This window comes from Sparus aurata, chromosome 17 (genome assembly GCF_900880675.1).
Source record: "Sparus aurata chromosome 17, fSpaAur1.1, whole genome shotgun sequence".
Lineage (NCBI taxonomy): Eukaryota > Metazoa > Chordata > Actinopteri > Spariformes > Sparidae > Sparus > Sparus aurata.
The window spans coordinates 26,130,442-26,155,353 of record NC_044203.1 but is presented as its reverse complement, the minus strand read 5'-3'; the positions used below and the strand labels follow the sequence as shown (position 1 = coordinate 26,155,353).

Sequence of the window (24,912 nt, the reverse complement as noted above, 5' to 3'; positions counted from 1 at the left end):
TAATTTCTTTTAAGTTGTTTGCCAGTAATAGTCTTTAGTTTTGATATTTTTCCATATCCTTGCCAATAAACAACTTCTATGTTTACTTTTACATTGAGAATGTATGAGAAGGGCTTTAAATTACTAAAATAAAGTTTTAAAAAATGACTCAGGTTATTTCATCCCTAATTTTCATCCATAACAACTAGCATCGATGTTGAAATTCTCTCGAAAGCCAGTCTTCATGCACAGTACAGCTCAGTGGAAAATGATAATGTAATGCAAGTGTTGTTAAAACATTACTCTCACAAAAGATGGATTAACCGGTCAAGGTACCTCTGTACAGAGCACAGAACACAGAGACATCCCTGGGGACTGCAAAGACTCTCAAGCGCTGACAACTAAACATTTGTTTCAAATAAATTCAAATTGTTCAGTTGTGAAAAGTGGATTCCAAGTTACAAACATGCCCTTACAAAAATGTCACAGGTAAAATTTGTCTTTTCACACGTAAAAAAAAAAGTATTTATATTGGATATTACATCGTGTGATTTTCTATTTTCACATGTGTCCCATTTTATCATGTGTAAAAATAATGTCACATGTGAACTGGACCCTTTTTTTAAATCAAAATATCAACTGTGAATTGACATTTTCACATGTGGTTAAAAAAAAAGTTTTAGTATTGGAAACACAAAATGACACTTATTCTTCAGATGTGGATTCATCACTAAAATGGAGAAGGATTGGCTGGTGTTGATTTACAAAATGTTAATTTAAGTTAACTCCACCTCCATATAAAAGTTGATCATGATGATGTTCAATACCACTGATTTCCTTTCCAATTGGATACCAAGTAAAACCCATGCTGGGAATGCTGATACCAATACAATACAATACAATACAATACAACACACACAAAAGTTCAAACAATTCTGCCGTTTTAAGAATTTGGGGAGAAATGAACAGACAAACTGAGGAATCAACGGATGTGAATCATTTTTCCATGGTTAGGGATTAATGTTACATATAGCTACACTCTCTCTCTTTGTAACCTGGTAAAAACCCCCCATTGACAAAGAAGTTAGTGATAGATGTCGTTTCGCTCTAGTGGCACCTTTGTTCTCCTCTTCTCCCAGACAGCCACTTCATAACCATTTGTGCAAAAGCGCGAGTTTGTTGGTTGTTTTGGAAAAGAGCAATCATCGTCTAAAGGACATTTTAAAGTGTAAATATGAAGGAATGAGTTATTTGCAGCTTTCTGACAGTTGCCGTTCACGTCGATTTTTAACCTCAGAACGTCCTCGGTTTGTTATACAGAGCCTTTTTTTCTACACAGATTAGTTTGATTTGACACCTCACTTGTAGAACTGTGAAAGTTAAGTTAAATTACGAAAAATTACGTACGAAAAAATACAACAACAAAGCAAGAGCATTGAGGCTATGTGTCTATTTTCTTGTTTTCTGCTATACAAATGTTTTGTTTGTTTGTTTTTTACACTTGCTTCATCTTCCCTAACTGTTAACTTACCATTTAAACACGAATGCACAGTGGCACTATGGGCTAAATGCCAACATCACAATGACAATGCTAAAATGCTCACCAAGGTCACATTCCCCGTAAATCCAAGCTGTGTTCTCCGACTAGCACATCTGTCGTCGTGATTCTTTCAGTGCTGATCATATTAAGTCAAGCATGTAGACTTGTCCGTCATGTCTCAAGGGCTGGTATGTGTACTCTTTGTGTTTCTTCTGCTGTGCCCCAGTGTGCCCTGGTTAAAGGTGCTATTCTTTTAGGAAAAAGTGACGCTTTGGGATGGCGGCTGACCTGTCCTACAGTCCCAAAGCATCAGTTTTTGGCGAGTTCGGAATGAGACTAAAAAACCACTTTTCCTTCACAAATAGCACCTTTAAAGGAGAACTTCAGTCGATTTAAACATGCAGCTTCATTGCTCAAGCTACCCTTAACTTGCCAGTACCGAAGACGCGAACAAATTTGGTCCAGCCATTACAGAGCTCCTTGAACGGAGATGTAGCATTGAACGCTAACAGCATGGGGTCAGAACTTTACACTGTGTTTTAAGCATCTTAACATGCTCCACATCTCACACCAAAAGTTATGCAACATCAGCAGACACCTTAGCACACCGCACTGTAGCGTGTATGACTCAAACTGAATAAAAAAGTTGTTAAAACAGTGTGTTTGTGCAAGGAGCTACTTACCTGTTTGTTGACATCCGTGTCTTCCGGTAGCTAGACCAAGCTAGTCAATCCGTCAAGCGTGCACTTACTCCCTCACTGGCGGAGACGGAAACGTAATCCAGCATTTTCGTGTTTATGTTGATAATGTACATGTCCATGTTACAGCCTGTCATGAGCCATGAGCCTTACAATAGCCTGTTAAGCCTGTTAAGTGCACACTCGATGGATATGCTAGTTTGGTCTAGCTACCGGAACACACGGATGTCAACAAACAGGTAAGTAGCTGCTTGCACAAACACACTATTTTAACTACTTTTTTATTCATTTTGAGTCATACACGCTACAGTGCTGTGTGCTAAGGTGTCTGCTGATGTTGCATAACTTTTGGTGTGAGATGTGGAGCATGTTAAGACGCTTAAAACACAGTGTAAAGTTCTGACCCCATGCTGTTAGCGTTCAATGCTACATCTCCATTCACGGAGCTCTGTAATGGCTGGACCAAATTTGTTCGCGTCTTCGGTACTGGCAAGTCAAGGGTAGCTTGAGCAATGAAGCTGCATGTTTAAATCGACCGAAGTTCTCCTTTAATTAAGTTAAAAGAAGCAGAAATCGCCAAAACCAACCTGTCTGAGAGACATCCTTGACTGAATAAAAACTCCAAAGAGATGCAGGGAGGTGAGGTGGGCATGCACGCCAAGACTCCTGCCTGTGGATAGGTTTAGCCAACAAAAGCTCTTTGGTTAAGTTAGTGGACAGATTGTGATTTCTATTAAATGTTGAGATGTTTTTTGTCCTTCTTTCAACTGGCTTAGCAAGAGCTTGACTTTACTACAGGTTTCACTGGTGGTGCTGCTCGCCTACTGTTGATCTGATTGGTTACAGTTAGCCCTTCACAGAGGGTCATATCAGATGTGTCCAGTCAGAAAGGTTTGTCCAGTCACCTTTCAAAAAATGTTCTTAAAATGTATGCCCTTCTCCAAACAGTTTCAAGCGGCTCTTTTTCCAGATGAGTCTGTGAAGCAAACCATGAGGTACCTGCCTAAACTTAACCACCAACAAGTTGAATAATGCTGTAGTGACTATGAGTGGATGTTGGATTGCCAATGTTGGTGAAAAAACAAATGTAATATGTTGTCACTGAACATTTTACTGATAAACACAGCATTAACACTTTTGCAAGGTCCACTTTGTAAGACGGCAGAGGTTGAAAGTTGACTCTCAAATACCAACTCGTCAAATACTGATGCTTTGGGATTGTAGGTTTGGTCTGTGTGACTGTAACTGTAGATGTCACGAAAACTAGATCAACTAGTTGAGAGGGTCTCTGTCACAGTGTGCATATGTAAAGATCAGTGGTCACACCTGAGGTCTGCAAACACCAATGGAAGTGAAAACTGAGAAGTGGTGTATTCATAAAAAATAAAATCAAGAAAATTTACTTTTTGTATGCTCGTATGTCAGCACATTTTCTTTTCACTTGATCATTTTTTATCATGCAATAGGGTCAAAGTCTTTCTCGTCTCAGGATATCGAAGGAGTGATATTTGTCAGACAGTCCTATGCTAAATAGGCCCAGACGGGAAACTGGATACTAAACTAATGTTACTATGTTTATTCAGGGAGGTTGTTTTTTTTGTGAAGATGGTGTTTGTGGAAGGACGTGTTTGGTATCCAAACAAGTCTGTACCTTCACTTGTCTATGAAGTGTAGTTTTGACACATTCGGCTGTAGACTATACAGTCTGGAAACTGACAAAAACAATCTTTTTAATCCAGGCTCGAAAATTCTAAAATGGTTTTGGAAGGTGTGTGTATTGGAGGAGAGACCAGCACAAAAATCTGAAACCAACAAATTCAAGAATTGAGGATATTTATTAGTGAGGATTTTTTTTGAGTTATTTTAACTGTCCTCTTTTATTGTTCTTTCCCATTTTGAGGATTTATTGACAATAATGTATCGCTGTATTATTCTGCTGAGCATACTTCACCTTGCTGTGGTAAGTACATGTCTTAAATATTTGTATTATTTGCACAAAGTTGCAAATTTTTTCTATGAATTTACTCAAGTTTAATCGTCTCATAATCTCTGGTTGGTCTTTTAACTTCTAGTCTCTTGAGCCATTGATGATAGGTAAGGCTTTTTTTAAGTGATTTTCATAATAATTAACATTACATTATGAATTATTATAAAATATCACTATTTACATACACTGTGTGAGCTTGTGTTAAACTAGACATGAATTTCTGTGTTCTGCTCTGAAGAGGTCGATGATGACGACGACTTGGATATAGCTGAAATAAACGAAGGTGAGATAAACTACAGATCATAGTTTTATAGTTATCAATGAATTTGAGTATTTAAATATAGAAATACTGCCTCCACTGGCGCTATATAAACATACTATAGATTAAATCAAAGAGAAAATGTCGACAAATGAGAGACGCTGACCAAGCAATGTTCAGAACTACTCTCTTTAAGAAACAATGGGCCTCTTTCACCAATATCTTCTTAAGAATCTTCTTAGATTCTTTCTTAAGTTGTTCTTAAGAGGTTCCTTAAGAAAACCCTACGTCAGATTCACCAACTCGTTCGCAAGCCTCAGAAATGTTCGTAGCTGTGTTCTTACATTGATGAAAGCCGTAGCAGCAATATATATGCCATTGTTTTGCGGGCCTTGGATGGAGAAATGCCACGTATAAATAGGGTGGGGGGGTTACTAATTGATGGCATGTTTCCAATTTACTTGATTTATCTTAAATCATTGGCACATTTAATTTATTTTAGAATTTAAATTATTTGTAAATTACCAAAAATATGAAATAAATAAATTAAATAAATGAATAAATATGACAGAATTATCACTGTAATATTGCATTTTATTGAACTACACAAGTGAAGAAAACACAACCATGCCAACATTGTCAACAAATGTGCGTAAGAGTACTCCTGAGTGTTCGTAGGATTTGTTCTTGCCTAAGAAAAAATCCTAGATGAGAAAAAATTCATGAATGCCACAATCTTCGTAAAATCTTCGTAAGTGGGACTTAAGAACAAATTTGTTCGTAAAAAGCGGTTCATGAATGAGGCCCGATGTTCTGAAATGTTTGGTGCTTTTTTTGAGTCTTTGTGTTTGCCCTCCAGGTCTGGATCTATTTGAGGGAGACATTATGGAAGTAAGCAATGTGAATTATGTCTTTCTTCCTTTTTTTTCTCCATGCAAGATTGTTGAGTTTGTTTTTATTCATTTTACACCTTTACTCCAACCAAGGCCGTCAAGACAAAAACAAGAGTTGCCAGGAATGCCATCCTGGCAAGCCAAAAAAAGTTGTGGGACATCCCTGTTTCTTATGTACTAGAACACAGCCTCAGTGAGTGATGTTCAATGGGCCTTTTTCCATGATCACTGAAACACTAAACACTAAAACATTGCTGAGGCACAGCATGGTGAATGCTCATTGTGATTCTGTATGTTGTCCAGGTATGAACGCTAAAGCGCTCATTCTGCAGGCCTTCGAACATTTCCGTCTGAAGACATGCATTGACTTCAGGCCCAGACAGTCTGAGGAATACTATATGTCAATCAGAAGAAATCCAGGGTAAATCTGTTTCTCCTCCCCTTACATAATCTCCATTGTGACAATCTGGCCCCATTTTGATTTATTCTGCCCTTCATATTCTCTCTGCAGGTGTTCCTCCTATGTTTCAAGGTTTGTTAAAAATGGCCAAGTCGTTTCCATTGGTAATCGATGTGACCGTCTTGGCATAATAGAGCATGAGATTATGCATTGTTTGGGCTTGCATCATGAACAATCAAGATACGACAGAGATGACCACATTACCATCATATGGGATAACATCAAAGACGGTAATAACATGCACATCTTTTAAAACATCTGAAGAGTCAAAAGCAGTTAGGGAGTACAAGATTTACTTTGTGTCTTGCCTGTTCTTTTGCATCTGACAAATTTGATGTCCCCCTCATGCCAGAAAACACTGTTTATATTTTATCGCAGCTTTTCAGTACAGCTCAGGATTGCTTCACATAATAGACAGTGAAGAAAATGGGAAGAACATGGAAACCTTTGTTTCAGTCCCTTAAAGGATAAATTCACAAAAAAATAAAAAAATCATGATCATTATCAACTCACACCCATGCTGATGGAAAGTCAGATGAGGTTTTGTAGTCCACAAAACTTTTCTGGAGCTTCACAGCAAAATAGTATTGCAGCATTCTCCTAAACAACTGAAGTGGACTGGGGGATGGAAACAACCGAAAAAAAATGTAAAGCACAAAACACTAAATGGTTCCGTATAGCTCACAATTCAACACTGTTCTACTGTGACGCTCCAGAAAGGTTTTGTGGACTATGAAACTTTAACTGGCTTTCCATCTGCATGAGGGTGAGTAGATAATGGGTGAACCAATTATTTTACTATATTTAACATTGATCTTGAATGTTGGCAATACAGTATAATTTTCAAAGAAAAGTTCTAATGTAATTTTTTTCAAAATGAGATTTTCATCATATTTTTCTGTCTCTCTTATGTGTCTATCTTGTCTACAGGATTACAGAGAAATTTTTATAAAATATCTCAAGGTGAAAGTACAACATTTAATGCTCCATACGACTACCTATCAGTGATGCACTATGGCAAAAACTACTTTTCTAAAAACTCTGAAAACACAATTGTCACTAAGCTGCCCCAATATCAGGACAAAATTGGCCAGCGACTGGAGATGAGCCCCATTGATGTGTACAAGCTGAATCGGCTTTATAATTGCAGTAAGCTGTATATGCTCTCATGATGCTTCTCTAATTATATATTATTTAAAAAGATATGCTAGACAATGTGCAATATACTAATGAAAATGTTTGCTTTGTGACATCAGATGGATCAATTTCGTTTATGGAGCACTGCGACTTCACCAATGTTGATGTCTGTGGGATGAGCTTTTGCAAAAAAGGTTTGGCTGAAGGTTGGAAGAGAATAAGCGATGCTGCTGGAGGGCCTTATACTGACCACACCACCCTGGGCAAGACAGGAGGTACAGCAGCCTGATGACATATTGTATAACAACTTAATCTCTAACTGAAGATCAAGTCTGAGCAAACTAGTAATCTTGAATTCATCAAACATCATGAGAGTTACAATCACTAAGTGAAAGATGTCAAATCCAAATACTCCCCAGGTTACTTCATGCATGCTAGCACAGCTTCAGGTCAGGAGGGAGACTCAGCCTGGCTGGAGACCAAAAGAATGAGCCCCACGAGGAAGTGTCATGTCCAGTGCCTGCAATTCTACTATTACCATAGTGGAAGCCAATCAGACCAGCTCAACATCTGGATCAGAGAGTTCCGGGATAAGATGGACTCTAGGGGAAACCTTCGCCTCATGGATCAGATAACTGGTGAGCAAAATGGAAATGCTACTAAATAAACTAAATAAACTATGATTAAGAGTTTACCGCAATGCTAGTGAGTGGCTCTTTGATCTAAATGGTATTGGCATGTTAACATGCTTACAGTGATAATGCTAACACGGTGATTTTAGCAGTTATAATATTTGACATGTTAACATCACTAAAACAGTACAGCTGAAGGTGACGACTGGTATAATTGGATAAAACAAATTTGATCGATTAATTTTGACTAAACGATTGTACTAGATAACAAAAAAATCATTGTATAAACAAAATGAGTTGCTATCCCCCAGGAGCTGTGAAATTCTACTCCAGATTCATGGCAGTCCATCTAGTAGTGGTTGAGACATTTCACTCCAAATTACAATGGTATTTACAAACCTGGGCACTATATTTGCCTATCTTGGCGTGCTGGGACACAGCTGCGATGGCTGCAATGTAATCCTTTGGGGCAACTGCGACTATATCCACCAAAGTGTTTTTGGCCCTCAGTCAAGTCAATTTTAAATTTTTCAGTCAGTTTTTCAAATATGATATTGGCGTTCACCTTGAAAAACTGCCTGCAAAAATTTATTTTCAAAGACAAGGCTGACTATTTAACTGATTTTGGCAGTCTAAATGAGAAAACAACTGTAAAGTCTCACCTAGTGAGATTTTAAAACAAGACTCCTCCTTGAAAAAGACTTGTGTTTCTGGTTACACAATGGAAAGACTACCTCTGTAGGAATCATTCCCATAATGCTGTCAGATATTTAGAATCGGCCTGTAAGTGGCAAGAACAAGCATTTTTAGTTGGCGTAACTTTGACAGTCACATTTGCAACAAAGAATTACACTCCAGCCACTGCAGCTGTGGTGCACCTGCCAGTTGAGACGATCTACAGGACCGATTCCCTAAACTTCTGGTGACTAAATGTTGAATATAGAACCCGGGTTTGAAAATACCAGAATTTCTGTTTAGCTTTAAGAGGAAAAGTCAGGTGGATCAATCGTTAGGATTCATCCTCCGGATATCATGAATGTGTATAACAAATTTCATGGCAATCCATTAAAATAATGGTCGAGACCTTTTACAAAATGTTCAGAAAGTTAAACCTGCCAGTAGCATTCAAGGAAAAGTCACAGGGCCACCAGTTTAATAGGATTCATCCCCTGGGGAGTGACAATGTCTATATGTAAATGTAATGGCGATAGTTTCAATAGTTGCCGAGACATACCAGACTGGACCAACATGGTGGATAGATCTCTGTTTCCCCCAGTATTTTCTGAGACAGCCATCATGAACTCTAATATTGTAAAGAAATACTATTTTTATTATTTGTTTCAAGAGAGGAGTTATCTAAGTCAGAGTCCTGCATGGGTGAAAAATAATGTACTGTGTCGGACACAGATGCGGAACGGGTCGGACGCCTGGAGAGGCTGGTCGGGTTTTACGATTGCCATTTTCAAGGCGTCACTTATCATCAGTCATTATTAGCGACACAAATGATAAGTATTTATATTTAATATGAGCTCATTCATGCATGCTTGCGCCCTCCCTGAACTCCCATTCCCTACGCTGTCTTACTTACACTTTTAAAAATTGCGTCCGTCCAATTTTCCTTCGGGCCTCGGTATCAATTTATAGCGGGTCGGCTCGTGTACGGAATGTAATTTGTGCTACTGTCGGAAAACGGATCGGATGCGGTTTTAAGTATGGCGGGTTCGGGCGGGTTTGCAAAATAAGACCCATGCAGGACTCTGCTTTAAGTGACCATTTTAATCCTCTAGCTAATTATCAAGCTAAATATCCAACATGCTAGTTAACGTCAAAGACTGCGTTGGAAGAGGACGGTAAAATATTTCCTTTCTCTAACACTGAATTTATTTATGCCTGAATTTTTAAGGTGTGGCGGCTTTTATTTCGCCGTGGCAGTGCGCCACAGTCAATTACATGTAGGGGAAACCCTGCTGTCTGATATATCATCTATAGAAAATCATTTTCAATAATAATTAAATGTCTTCCCCTCCAGGTGAACCAACCAATGACTGGCAGTTTCACATGGTTCCCCTGAATGCTGCCAAGCCATTCCAGGTTGTGTTTGAGGTGCATAAAGGAAATGAGAAGTCTTCAGGAGGTTTTTCCATCGACGATATCAACCTGTCCGAGTCCGAGTGTCCACATAACATCTGGAAAATTAACAACTTTGAGAGGCTTCTGACAAACACTGACTACAACAGTTACCTGCAAAGCCCTGTGATGTATTCCACAGATGGTTATGCATACCAGGTAATAACTGCTCTGCGAGAAACCTATTTTGGAGTTTATTTTCGTTTGGTGTCAGGTGACAATGACTCCACACTGGAATGGCCTTGTACATGGAGGCAGGCGAACATCATCATGCTTGACCAGAACCCACACATTCAACAGCAGATGTCCAAACAGATCACTGTAACCACCGATCCATCATTCAGTGAGTCTATAAAAGAGACATGTCAATGCTCTACTGTGTCTGATAAGTTTATCAGTCTATACAACCTTTTGTGAAACTGTCACTTCTGATGTGTATCATTAAGGAGACATGTTTTCTGTTTTCCAAGGTGCATTTGATAACCCTTATTTGGTGGGAAAACGTATTCGAAGGCATGGAGAATCTCTCCATGTCAATTCGGCCTATGGGGTGAGATCATTTCTCTCCCTGGAGCAAATCAGGAGCCGAGACTTTCTGAAGGGGGGCACTGCTGTCTTCCTCTTAACAATGACGGGTAAAATTTTAGGTCTTATCCTAATCAAATTCACAATTGAGTACATCTTGTAAGGCTGTAGTTATAGTTTTTAGCTAATATTTCATTAAAGGTGGAGTTATTTCGGTGAAAGATAGTGGATTGTTGAATCTCATTCCCAGGTGATAAAATACTGGCAAAGTGTGGTTGTCAGGAAAACACGTTGCCATGTAACCTTTCTGCAGCCTTTCTGTATGTGCCATTGGCTACGTGCCTTATTAACATTTCTAGAAAACGTTCACATGACGTGTTTATAACCTGGCGACAGCGTTTCAACATTTGTAAGTGTGACACACCACTTGATATTTTTTTATGGAGACCTTGAGACATCTTCAGCCATATTTGTGGTAACCAAAACAAATATTTCTAGCCAAAACATGATCCTTTCTTAACCCTAACCAAGGTTTTATGTGCCTAATGCTAATCAGATCAAGTAAAGCATTGTCACAATGTAACTAAACAATGTAACCTAAAGAAATATAAAGTTTCAACATATACATGGTTTGTAGAATTGGACATGTCCAATGTCTTTCAGATGACTGGGTTATAATGACACCTAAAAATAAATAATTTTGGCTCAGACTGAATGAGACTCAACAATCAATCTTTCTCCAGAATCACTCTACCTTAGTGTCGTTCCTATCATGTCTCTCACTTGTTTCGTGCTGCATCACTTCAAAAGGTCATATTGTGCTTTTTGGTTTTTTGCCTTTCCTTCATTGTGTTCTGCAGCATTTTTGTGCATAAACAAGTTTTGCAAAGTGAAAAACTTGTCTACCTGAAACACCTGGTTTGGAGTTGTGCCTTTGCTTCCGTAACATAATATGATCTCTTTAATAAATTATTAAAGAGACCCACTTTTTAAGGGTAGACACGACATCTGATGAGGAAAAAATAACATTAACTAATAGATATCACCATAAAATTTTGTGATTCTTGATTTGATTTCTTTACTATGCAAACTGAAATTAGTATTTTTTTTCTTCATGTTGTTATATTAATTATAAACTAATACACACTGTCTCCAGATATTTCCAGTCTTCAGCATAAATCATCTCTGCCTTGTCCGAAACAAAGGCAATCTGCAATCACCTATCCAAACAACTATGAAAGAGGCCCGTGTAACAAAGGGTAGGTAACAAAATGTTTTTAAAAGGTTTTTAATTTCATAGATTTCACAAATACATCTGAAATTGTATTTAATGAGCCTTTAATGTTTATGATACTTTAGCTTGAACACCAAGGCAGGATAACGCTTAATCAACGTTGTAGCAGGAAGGGGTTAGTCTCATGACGGTAAGTTCTATTTGAGTCACATCGTCAAATTGAGCCAAATGTCTTTTGTCATCTAACTGTATCTTGTTTTTTCTCAGGAAACACACATCAACAAATGGAGATTCTTTCATTCCTTCCACTACAGGACCCCTGTCCTTCCAACTCATTTTCAGCTTTATACATAATGAGTAAAACAAATGAATCACCTGCAAATAAAGAGAGATATCATATTTTCAGTGTTTCATGGGTGTAATGTTTGTTTTCCATTATTGTGCATTTATTTTCCTTCCTCAATACTTCCCTTGGAAAAAAAGGAAGAAAACCAAGCACAGAACAACAGTAGAGAGTTAGTTAGCTTGGTTAGCCATACAGCTAGTGGTTCAGCCTGAGAGTTCAGGGACCAGGGGAGTGTTAGTAGACCCATTCACACTGCTGTTTGCATGCAGGGATCCTGCGCCAATTCTCCACATCCTTCTCTGTGTGAAAGTTTTGGATGCGGTGAGGAGTGAAATTTCGCTCTGGCGCTGATACGCCTCTGGAGGTAGTCTCAGGGCCACATTATTGAAGAACCGAACCAGTGTGAACGGATAAGTCAGTTAACTATACAGGTCCTTCACTCAACTTAATACAGAGAAATTTCCCACAAAGCAACATTACATGACCAAAAAAAAGTAACGTAGTAAATGTAACTGTCTATGGCAACTTATATGAGGAAAAAAAATACCACAGCTCTACGTTGAGAAGTGCCTGGGGAAACACCTTGAAAACACACCAATATCATCATCATGACGTGTACCATCACGCCTCTTTAGGAGCCGCAGCACCGGCTTTCTGTGTGAATTACACACGGAAAGGTAGAGATGCCTCGCTCTGTGTGAATCACCATCGGTGGAGAATTGGCCAACCACCGCTCCGGAGTTAATGCGGCGTCGCTGTGTAAAAAGGGCTACTCTTTACACCACTAACATTGAAGCTTTAGACCAGGACAGACCAGGGCTTACTGGTTAGCATGCTAACTAAGTATTTACCTCTGTAAAGCACTACATAGCGTCATGTCAGATATGATATTATTCACATTCTGTTTATGATTTTAGATTTATTTAATGTTTTCAACTAAATTTTCTGCCTCTTTAATATTGTCATCTATAATTTTTGAGGTAGTTTTAAGTCATACATTTCTGAAACTCTTTTTTTGGCTCATAAGAGAGATATAATTAAATTAGTGTAGCTTAAAGCATCATTAAGTAGAAATTGGCATTTTATGTAATTTGGCGCCACTCCCTACAGGTACTGTACAGGGTTCGTACACATTTTTAGAGGTCAAATTCAAGCACTTTTCAAGCACTTTTAAGGGTCATTTTCACATTTTTTCAGCACCTTATCGCTGGGGTAAAATACATATCTACAGGAATATATATATTCATACTTTTTTTTTTCAATTTTTATCACAATTATGTACATTGTATTATGCTGAAAACATCTAAAATTATGTTTCATAACAGCAAAAAGTTTAGAAATTAAAGGTGAACACAAAGTTTTATCCAAAAACAGAGGGAAGCCACTTGGTGTTCTTCAGGCACACTTGCACCGAGACAAAGAGAGACCTGAGAGCACCCTGTAATTTTCTTTTTTAACATACATTTTTATGTTTCAAAATGCAGTGTCGGGTGTAACACATTACAAAAGTAATGCAATTACTGTAATGCATTACTTTTTGCTGTAATGCAGTAATGTAAGGCATTACAAAAAAAAAATGTTAATATTTTCCTCGGTACAAATCTCAGTAATGCACGTTGCACCCAAAATTAAGTGGTGTGTTGTTTTTATACAAATTTGCCAACACCGCGAGATTAGCAGGGGAGAAAAAATCTGCGCAAATGTTTACTTCCTGTTATTGAAGAGAACTATTGATTGAGGAGAAGACGACTGCAGCAGCAGACAAGTTGGACTCTACGTTCACGAGATGGACATACGCTCATTATTTTCAGTTCATCAGCGACAAGGATGTGAAGAACATTATAGTTAAATGCACTTTGTGTGTGAAACCAAAAGATCTCTCTACCTCGCGAAATAGCAATTTTTAAGTAATTTAACGAAACATCTAGAGCGATTCCACACTAACATTAATCTAGTAACCAAAAGAAAGCAAACTGAGGATGAGAGTGGAGAAAAAACTAAGCAGCAAAAACTTTCTCCCGTTCTGCAGTGCTTGAACCTCGAGAACTGAGGAGACTGTGGCAGAGTATGTCGTTGAAGATATGCTGCCACGTTCAACAGTGGATTCTCCATCTTTTAGAGAAATTGTGAGCAAGATCCCCATCTACAGGCTAGCAATGACAAGGTAAGTTATCATTGCCTCAACAGGTTAGTGCTACTAGGCTACTGACAATAAGATAAATAGCCACCAGAACATCGACATAACGTCAGTCTGCTTCACGTCAGTCTGTATCCAAATAAAAACATACACTTAACATTAACACTTCTGTTAAACACAATAAACATTCGCTAAAGGGCCTTCCAATGTAGGCTACCCCCCATCCCCACCCCCACCCCAAACACACACACACACACACACGAAACCAACTGTTTCTGAAAGGTCTGCCCAAACTGAATTTGAGTATTAACATCAAACATTTGGGATGAATGACCAGTTTCTGCCCCATGAACAGATTTAAGCTACATTGAAAATCAATGTGTGTGTTTCAAAAAGGTTCAATACAATGTAGATGCATTATAGGAATCTGTACTGTCCTAGAGGAATGTGGGACATGTCCATGCATTATGCATGTTTAATCAAATCTAGAGGACACAAGCTTTTAGAAAATGTATGGTGCAATCAGCTTTCCCTAATATTAATAGAAATCAAGGTGTTGACATACAAAAAGATTTGACACATATTGATTTTTAAGTGTAAATCTTCTCATGGGACTGCAACAGGTAGTGCACCCCAAATGTTTCAATTTTAACACTGCAATTAATGTTCAGCACGACCAGCCCTTTCAAAAACTGTTGTTTTTAGTGTTGGTGGTTGTGAATTTGGGTGAAAATAACTTAAAAGTAATGCAATATTAGTGTAATGCCTTACAATTCAAATACAGTAGGCTAATATTATAATGTAATAAAGTCACTGAAATGACAGTAACAAGTAATAAATAAATAATGCAATACATGTTTGGAGTAACTTGCCCAACACTGTCAAAATGTGTCACCTATCTGTAAGAAGTCTTGGCTTCCATCAAATTTTACTTTAATAGAAGTAAGTAATGAAAAGTGGAGAAAAGTGAACATTCCCTTTTCACACTTCCACTCCTTCTCCTCAGCCATCCTTCTCTATTGCTACCAGGCTGCATGTGTGACGACACACAGGCCACAGACTGCATACAGACAATCAAGCGCTAACCTAAAGAGGTCACGTAACGTGATTAACGGTGGGTTAATTATTCTTTAGCTTATTATGGTTTCCATATTAATATATTAATCACATGCGTTAACGCGTACGTTTTTTCTGCAGTCTGTAGTTAACATGTTAACTTCGACAACCCTACATTTTATATAATTTAGTCTCTAAAAACGCTAATTTGGCAAACGTTAGCGGTTAGCATAAACAAAGTGTTAACGTGGAGTGTTGGCCTTAGTTAGTCAAAGTCTTAAGTTAACTTACATTTCATGTGACTGGAGCGCAGACTCTCCCATTGCACAAATCTGCAAATCGTTTTTGCAGACTTTGCATGATGCCACTCTTTGATTTGGTCCTTATTTTAACCATAGTTTGTAGTTATCATTTTCAAGCCAGTGCTCGTTAACACAGCAGCCTCCCGGCAATTCTGTCATCTCCTGCCGTCTCTCTTCGAAGGGGGCGGGGTCACACACAGACCGGCAGGTCGCAGAGAGGAAAAGCGGAGTCAAGGAGGAAACATCTCCACATACGGTTCTCTTACTGATTTTATTTCTCCTTGTTATAAGCAAACTATCAAATATGATCTCAATTTTGTGAAAGAAACAGAGTTATAATGTCAAGCACTTTCAAGCACCTAAACTAAAATCCAAGCACTTTTCAGACCTTGAAAACACAACATTGAAATTCAAGCACTTTCACGGATTTCAAGCACCCGTACGAACCCTGACTGTATGTAACGCTGTGATCCTGCCATCTCACTGAAGTTACACAGTGCAGAAACAAGTGATTGAAACACCATTCACCCTGTTACAAGACACTGTACCATCAACATGGTACTGAAGCTGATATTTTAAGGTAAAAACTTTTGATCCTACTCCAAAAGTTTTAGCACATAACTTTTTAAGTATACTGATGGTGCTGATACTAAGAGTTTACCCTGGTGTTTAAAGGCCTTCTGCTGGTGAAAATGATGAACAAATAAAATGTATATCAAATCAAAAGATCAACAACAGGGACTGCAGGATTTAGTTTAGCGTCATTGCTACAGTAATTATTTTACTTTGATAAATAACATCCTCAATAGACCTGGAGCGTGGGATAGTTGTGTGACAGTCATGACTAACCTTTGTGTGCATTTCATCTGAATCTGATAAAGATTTGCCACGTCAAGGTTTCTGACAGTCAGTGTGATGATGAGACAGCATTTTGTTTTTGACATGAACGCAAGCAGAACAATAGCTCAGTTTTTTCAAGAATTATCTTGTGTGCATTCCCATGGTCTACCTACAATGCTTGCAAAGGTTTCAAACCTGTTTTACATACCTCCTTAAAACCCATCCGTCACGGAGTCTCTCGCGTGCAGACAGTGAGGCTGGCACAAGGTTACAGGTGAGAAATCTTCATAACGCTAAATGTACAGTAGCGTTGTTGTATTTCAGTAATAACAACATATCTATCTTTGGATTTTCTGTGCTTCTTCTTGGATCTATGTTGTGTGATTTCAGTTTGGGCCACGCAACAAGAATGAGGGGCCTCATTTTTATTGTTGTGAACTTGGCCGTTTCATCAGCGTTCACCATAAATCCAGTAAGAGTTTATTTAAGTTGCTGTATTTTCTAAAATATTACCATGTATTTAATGCTGCAATCAGAGAAAACTAACACTGATCTTCTAATCAATGAATTGGTCTGTAATTTTTAGTTCTGTTTATATTTTATTCTACCCTTGTTGGATTCACTTTGATTCGTTTATTTTCTGTACTTTTTATACATCTGTACTATTTCTGTTCTTTCTGTTATTCTTTGTGCTACTGTAACATTTACATTTGAATTAATCAATAAGAGATTAGGATTATCTAAGTAATTAATTAATTAAATATTCTGTATTTTAGACTGAAGGCTATGTTATATACATTTAAAATACTGTGGAAGTCATGGGCACAGTTGAAATCATCTGACATTAAATTTCAAATTTGAGGATTTTACTTGTACACCAAAGTAATTTAAAAAAAAAAAAAAAAAGTCAGATAGAATATGATCGTGTTGTTTCTTGCATTTCATGTTATAAATGTTATCTAAGAATTACATCATTGGTGATTTGATCAAATGTGATTGTTTTCACAGGATGAACTAGAGATAGGGGGTAAGTTGTGATATTTAATATTCATTATTTTATTAAAGTTAATTTAACACAATTATTTTTATTGAATCATGATACTAATTTGTTTTTGTAGAAATCGGTGGAGAAAAGGACATCACAGATGTAAACAACGGTAAGTTTAAACATCCTCATATCATTAAATGGTCCTTGTGATGAAATTGTTTTGTCAACTTCATATTTGTTAGTAACATTAATGATTTCTTGTTTATGCTCTACCCTAGAGTCATCATTACCTGATGATATTCTGGAGGTGATTTTTGCATTTTTGTAGTAAACTATTAAAATGTATGTGTCAATGTTTTGTGTCACTGAATACATTTTTTGAAATCTTAGCCACCGAACCTGCAAAGGAGTGCCATTGTTGATCAGAATGACCTATGGACGTCCCCGGTACCATATGTTCTGGATGACGACCTTGGTAAATAGAAATGTTTACTGAATAATAATGAGGATTATCTCTACATGTTAAGGAGGAGTAGACCTGTTGGACATGTCCTCCAAGTTGTTCGTACCGCTTAGTGAGGTTGGTGGAATAAGTTGTATAACTGTACACCTGGATTTTGCAGCAGCATCCAGCAAAACCAGTGTTACATTGTAGCGAATAAAGTCTCTCCAAATTAGTTCTCAGGTCAACATCCAGGGGTACGAAATAGCCCCTCCCCTTCATCTGAGGATCTAGATAACAACAGAATGATGTACAAAAGCAAGATTTCCTAATTTATGAAATGCATTTAAATGGTAATTTCTTTGTTTTTCCCTGTTACACAATTCCAATGAAAAATGGAAGAGATGAATGCTAAAGGAGTTACCCTAAAAGCCATGGAACAGTTCAGGTTGAAGACATGCATTGACTTCAAGCCAAAGGACTCTGAGGATTATTATATTTCTGTCAAAAAGTTAAGCGGGTATGTATTGTCTTTTTTATTTGTCCTATTTTCCAGGTTTTTCAACTAACTGTGCATCAGAGCTCTTAAGACTTTCAGAGGTGTGTGTTGGGCAGAAAGGAGAAATGTCTGCTCAATGTTAGGCTGCAAATAAACAGTTTAATTCTCTTGTAAAATGCAAGGTTTGAGTCTTTAACATCTTGACAAATTGTTACAGAATTTCTTCAAAACTTTTTTTTTGGAGGACTGTGATTCCCATCTAGTGTTTTTTCTCTGCTACCTGCTGACAGGCAGGTGACAATGATTTGAGCTGATTAATGCTACAAGAAATTATTATTTTTTTGTTTTCCATTGCTTGTAGACTGAACTTTTGCCTTTACAAGAGAATTTACAACCCAATTGTTGGGTTAAAACTGTACGGTTCTATATGTTGCAAGTTTTAGCGGTTTTTGGTTAAAGTTTAAATATGTCTTTTGTCACAACACTGTGCTTATGCCCTGGAAAGTGTTTAGGCACAAAACCCACTTGGTTAGGGTTTGGAAAACATTGTGTTTGGTTAAATTGCCTGTTCTAGTTTAAATAAACACAGCTACAGATGACCTTCCGTGAAACTGCAGAAAAGTTCAAACTTCAAGTTTCTATATATTGCAATTTACTTTCCTCTAGGTTAAATCTTCAATGTCTATGTCAATCACGGTTCTAGCACAGTGTGATTTTGCTCTACACATGATTTGATAAATGAGGGCCCTGTTCAGGTCAGTGACATAAACATATCAATGTGACTGTTACTGATGAGTGCTTCTTCGTTTTAGATGTTTTTCATATGTTGGTAAACAAATACCCAACGGACAGGACCTCTCCATCGGGAGATTCTGTGATGAAATTTCCACCGTTGAACACGAGTTCCTCCACGCTCTTGGCTTTTACCATGAGCAGTCCAGATACGACAGAGATGACTTTGTGACGATTGTATTCGAGAACATCAGAGAAGGTTTCATTAAGACTTAAATTATAATATTCCTGTTTGTCAATGTCAATGTGTACAAAGCACCTAAAGAGGGTTGAAAATAAATCAATTAATCACAAGAAATACATAAACATATCATCTATTTAGTAGATGTTTAAATTAAAAGCAGGATTACCAAAAGTATTAACAAATGTATCAAATTATATACAAATGACTTATTAATGGTGAATTAAAGTATTAATACAGCTTGCATCATTTGGCCACACAAGAGATCAACGTGTACATGATTCCCTTCATCCATTTTCATAATGTTTTAATTGATAGGTTGAGTTATATTTTATTGTATAATCAATGATTAGTGAATTAGGCTCTAACCAGCTGCTGCCAAGGTTTATCAATACCATATACTGTAACTGATGGTTGCTTTTATGTCATCTAGGTCGTGAGAGGAATTTTAAACTTGTTGACAAGAGCAGAAGCACCACCAACGGAGTCCCATATGACTTCTGGTCAGTGATGCACTACAGCCAATATGCATTCAGCAATGGCAGTGAGAGAACAATCATCACCAAAGATCCGTCTTTCCAGGATGTTATTGGTCAGAGACTGGAAATGAGTCCCAGGGATGTTTTGGAGCTGAACCGCCTCTACAAATGCAGTAAGTGCTTTGAGAGCAAGTTTTAGGAATTTTTGGTATTGTTTGTTTCAGTGAGTAAAATCTGTTCAAAAGGACAAATATGTGTGTTTTCTGCCCAAAAGGAGGACATGACAGGTTTGTTGGTGCTTCACAGAATTGACACAAATGGCTTCTATAAAAAGTATTTCTGTGACTATAATCCAATCAGCCATCTCTGTTGATAAGATTTGAAGCAGGTTTAGGAGACTACTGGGTTGGGGTTATGGAAGGAGCGTGGTCATGGTTAACTGAAGCTAACATTGTCTGCTGGTAAGAGACAAACAGCAAACAGCAGCAAGTCACATGGTTTGTTCCAGTCTGACCTCGTTCCCAATAGTTTTTGCCTAGGTCACAAGAGTTCCTAGTCAGGAAACAAACACAGGTAATTTAATGGTCTGAAGAGTGTGAGCAAATAAGCAATGCTGTTGCTAATAATAAACATTCAGCTAATCAAAATAGTTCCTGGGTGGCAGAAACTCAGGAGCAGAACTTTTCTAAAGGAATTGGGAAAATAGCTCCTTGCTTTTAGAAATAAAACCAAAAGCAAGGAGCTTCCTAGTGGCGATTTAGATGAGAAGATCACTATCACTTTAGCCCCTAAACAAGTGGAAACGTCTCGTCTAGCTGTGTCAAACTGAAAAGCAATGCGTCTACCAGCACCTCCTAAGTTCCCTAATCATATCTTCTTTGTTTAATCCATACACCAAAGAATCAATGTTCAATTTTGAAGATAGTTACTGGCCAGACTATTTCTCGGTTGGGTCCAGTAACTTTCCTGGCTTCTCTGCTGGTTGTCTGTGAACTGGTCAAAGCCAATAAAATAGCAAATACATTCCTGTTAATGTATTGGTAATTCATGACAAATCATTGAAGTGGCAGAAAAAAGGCTCTGCTGTTCAACATTAAAGAATCAATACAGCAATGAAGCTTTTGCTGGAGATCCAACCCCCTCTTACAAGGTCCATTGTGTAGCATTTAGTGGCAGAAATTAAATAGCATCTTCTTAAGATGTTTTAATTGGTGTTCAATCAGTGGAACCATTGTGTTTTTGTTACCTTAGAATGAGTCTTTCCATTTCAGAGGAAGTGGGTCCACATCTAAAACCAACAATACCTAAAAATATAGCATATAAGAAGGACACTGTGCTGATGGATACAGTTTCAGCAGCAAACGGCTTCTCAGTAATACCAAAAAAGAGCGATTGATTAGATGTTACTCATTAGCTGAAACCAAAGAGGTGGAAATGATTCAGTTTGATTGTGAGGCATGTATGAGATTGCATGAAATCAAGCCTATAACACATTGAAAGCTAATGAAACAATCAAATTATAATAAGGATCCAATTAAATTGCTATCTCCATCACCATCTACTGATTTACCTTTTATAGTCGTAAATAGATTGAGAAGGTTTCACACTTTGCACATTTGATATCCACATGTCAATTAATGATCCTCATTCCTGTGTCCTCTGAAGACTCAACCATTGCATTCAAGATGTACTGCGGCTTTTCTAACGGGACCAAGTGTCACATGAGTAACTGTTCACAGAGTGGCAGCAGCTGGGAAATGGTAACTCGTGCTGATGGGGGTCCTAGCTCTGACCACACCAGTCTGCCCAGTGGCAACAGTACTCATCAGGGTGAGTTTTCAACATTTCAAAAAAGTTTCTCCTCATTACTTGTCGTCTTTAAAAAGCCCATTAAAAGCCCAAAACAATGAATTTCCATATTTGCACTGATTTTTGCCAAGAAGTTAAACTAAGCAGGATAAATGCCTTTTGAAAAATTGTATGTACCTTATAAGCAGATATGTTCACAGGTCTGTCTGACATTCATAACAATCATTTTGGACAACATTCCAGGTCCAAATACAAGTTCATTCATGCATGCTAGCACAGCATCGGGTAAGGAGGGTGACTCAGCCTGGCTCGAGACCAAAAGGATGAGCTCCAACAGGGAATGTCACACCCAGTGTCTCCAGTTCTACTATCACCACAGCGGGAACGAGTCGGACATACTGAACATCTGGCTGAGAGAGTTCAGAGATGAATGGGACACCCAGGGATCCCTCCGCCTCGTTGGACAGATCACTGGTAATGTGAAGCTTGCTGTTTGATTGTTATCTGTTATATATGGGATTTAAGGCATAAAATCTTACTGAGATTAAGGCTGTTTTCCTGAAATGTTAGGACTATGTTTAAAGGTGCAATATGTAGGAATTGGCCACCTATTGAATACACTGGCATTTTGCCAGTGTAACCCCTAACCACTGCTAAATGTAGCTGCCATTAGCTAGTTTGCTCAGCTAGCCAAGCAGCTTGCGGTGTTCCTATAACTTCTTCCCTCATTATTCCGTCATTTAAAAGCTTTTATTATGAAGCAGCATGAACACTTTCAAACTGCCTTTTCCTTTGGCTCTACTACTGGCTAGGGATAGGTACCTAATACCACCCCACATTCAAAGACCTTAACTATCGTCTTTTATATGTACTTTGGATGTTTACAAGCCAAGTTACGGAAGTGAAACAGCCCAAAATCTTAAAATTGACCTGTGCATGAAGAAAAACTTTTTTGCCTGTATCATCTGGCCTAAACACTCTGATGAACTGTGAATGTTTGAAAGCAACACATGCAGCCCTTGATATACATGTAATGCAAATAAGTCATCACAAAACTCTTACTTCAGGTCCACGAACATCCCACTGGCAGCTCCATCACGTTTCACTCAATGCAACCAAGCACTTCCAGGTGGAGTTTGAGGCTCGTAAAGGAGCAGGAAGCTCTTCAGGAGGCTTCTCAATCGATGACATCAATCTGTCCGAGGTCGAATGTCCACACGTAACCATGCAGTTTGATGATTTTGAGAAACTTTTGAACACTAGTAAATCTGGAACCACCATAGTCAGCCCACGGCAGTACTCCACAGGGGGCTATGCTTATAGGGTTGGGATTAAGCTGTACAAGACTTTTGTCGGAGTCTTTGTGCAACTCTTGTCTGGTAAAAATGACAACCAGCTGCAGTGGCCTTGCCCACAGAGGCAGGTGACTTTCCAGATGCTGGATCAGACCCCCAACATCCAGCAGCACATGTCCAAGCAAAGGAGTATCACAACTGACCTATCCATGATCTCCAATGGTAAGTTTACGGGGGGAACACAACAGGTAAATAGGACAAGATTTTTAATGAGTAGATATCACTGTGAAACTTCGACCGTTGATTACATACAGCATAAGACAGTTTTCTGATATTTTCCGTCATATTTAAATGTTCAGATCAGAAATATCTGGTAAAACATGCACTAATTTGCATACATTTATAGAATTTGCGCTTTCTGAGCTGACATAAACACCCAAATGTGTATTTTAGACACTTTCTTTCCATTAATCGGAAAAAAGACACATTAAGGAAGTAATCGTCACCACTTTAGCACATTATGGATTCACAGTATTCCTCTCCGGTTATCTAACCTGATGTTCTAAACGCTTTCTGTCAACAGGAACCTTTCGCTGGGGCAACCCTCGTGATGTCGGAACTCCGTTTGTTGATGAGAATAATGAGACCATCTTTGCCGGACCCACAAGTGGCAGAAATTTTTTTACAGATGTGGAAGAAATGAGATCAAGACAGTTCATCAAGGGAGGGAGTGTTGTTTTTGTCTTCAGCTTCCACGGTGAGCAGATTTTTACTGCAAAACTTGACTGCAACTTCTTCTTCACAAATCTATTTACACCAAAGTGGAAGATTGGATGTAGAACAATCCTGAAACGTTACGCTTTTTCTAGATCTCACTCCTCTGCTTAACGGGAGTGCTCTACCATGTCCTAAAGTGGGACCAGTGGAGATTAGACATCCTCAGAGAGATCTGAATAAAGGGCCATGCTCGCAAAGGTAGGACATTTAGTTATCAGATTAACAGCTTCTCATTTTAATAGAAAATTTATATGAAAATGCCCAATTTAGCATTGAGATTAGACTTAAATACATCTGTCAAATGATGCTATGCATTTTACAGGATAGGACCCACCTCTGGTCCTTCTCCGCCAACAAGAACAACAGCAACAACAGAGGGCGATGACAGGTGATCAGATTTACTCATGCATTTTATTCTCACAGTGATTTCTTGAAAATCTAGTTTGTAAAAGACAACTGTAGAGCCATTTTTTCAAATCACAGTTTGTGATTTAATTTGACCCAAAATCTGCTCTTGCTGCAGCATTTTTGGCTTCTCTCCTGGTTTGCTTGCATCTCCCATCCTCACCTTCCTGCTGGCATCGATGCTGATGACACCTTGACATGTGACCTCCTGCCAGGGGCATCTCAGCTCTGCAAAAGGACAGGGCCAGCATGTTTGCCAATGGCTGAGTAATTCAGGGATTTAAACTATTTTGTTAAGCCTGTTTTTGCTTTCTCACTGCTTATATTAGCTATTATGTTAAGTGTGGTGCAATGGGTAAAGAATGAGATGTATGATATTTAAATAAATACAGGTGATATCCTGGTTGGTGGATTTGGTGTTGTGACTATACATGTTAGTATTCATATTTTGTTTTGTGGCTTCATCTCAAAATGGTACCTTTTTTTGTGATTTGAAGAAATGAAAAAAGTGTTGCTTTTGTAACTGGCTTCAAGATAGGAAGGGTTGCAGTCCGCCCCCATTTTTGTGTATCAAGAACACATAGATACTGGTGGTTTTCAGTGTTTTGTGTAGTGTCTTAGCTTTACCTGTACAGTGATTCTTGACTCACAGGAGAAGCTTATTTAAAAAATAAAGAAAAAGCCTACAACGGCAGGGTTAGTATTTAAGATTGTTGGAAGGATACATCTTTAGGAAGTTGTACACTATTTTCTGGGATCTTCTAGTATAAACATCTTCTGAAACTTTCAAATAAATCTTTTTCCAAGCAGCTTTTGTTCTTTGTACTTGATGTGACCTACAGTTATTGACTTCACAACAACAGTCTGAAACCAATCAATCAACAACATGACATAATAATAATAATACACAACAACCAAAAAATGTGTCACCCCCCCGAAGAATCTCACAGCCTCATGCCAATCAAATGTATTGTACAAAGGCATGTAGGAGACAGTCGTGCCAGAGCAGAATTGACAAGAAATTGCCATGACAGCCTCGTAGCTCCAGTTTCTTGACACAAACACCAACTGAAGTGAATCATCCACTGACAAA

General features: G+C 38.2%; 2 protein-coding genes across 3 annotated transcripts; both read left to right on the top strand.

Annotated features, from left to right (window-relative positions):
• Positions 1–2,441: 2,441 nt before the first annotated feature.
• Positions 2,442–11,882, top strand: LOC115566826 (meprin A subunit beta-like). Its single transcript, XM_030392838.1, has 16 exons — positions 2,442–2,456; positions 4,118–4,177; positions 4,290–4,311; positions 4,443–4,487; positions 5,323–5,354; positions 5,450–5,549; positions 5,660–5,777; positions 5,868–6,046; positions 6,747–6,965; positions 7,073–7,228; positions 7,373–7,591; positions 9,615–10,055; positions 10,183–10,347; positions 11,394–11,496; positions 11,597–11,661; positions 11,739–11,882. The coding sequence occupies exons 2-15, from the start codon at positions 4,133–4,135 to the stop codon at positions 11,616–11,618; spliced, it is 1,866 nt and encodes a 621-aa protein (XP_030248698.1). The 5' UTR covers positions 2,442–2,456; positions 4,118–4,132; the 3' UTR covers positions 11,619–11,661; positions 11,739–11,882.
• A 4,423-nt stretch (positions 11,883–16,305) lies between these two features.
• Positions 16,306–24,628, top strand: LOC115566629 (meprin A subunit beta-like). 2 transcript variants are annotated; one of them, XM_030392511.1, is made up of 16 exons: positions 16,306–16,426; positions 16,543–16,624; positions 17,161–17,179; positions 17,271–17,309; positions 17,419–17,447; positions 17,531–17,615; positions 17,985–18,102; positions 18,894–19,072; positions 19,488–19,706; positions 21,199–21,363; positions 21,586–21,816; positions 22,410–22,859; positions 23,221–23,394; positions 23,507–23,612; positions 23,737–23,802; positions 23,938–24,628. In XM_030392511.1, the coding sequence occupies exons 2-16, from the start codon at positions 16,562–16,564 to the stop codon at positions 24,014–24,016; spliced, it is 2,022 nt and encodes a 673-aa protein (XP_030248371.1). In that variant the 5' UTR covers positions 16,306–16,426; positions 16,543–16,561; the 3' UTR covers positions 24,017–24,628. The 2 variants fall into 2 exon arrangements, with proteins under 2 accessions (XP_030248371.1, XP_030248370.1); XM_030392510.1 differs by lacking the exon at positions 16,306–16,426 and having other exon boundaries at positions 16,457–16,624.
• Positions 24,629–24,912: the final 284 nt, after the last annotated feature.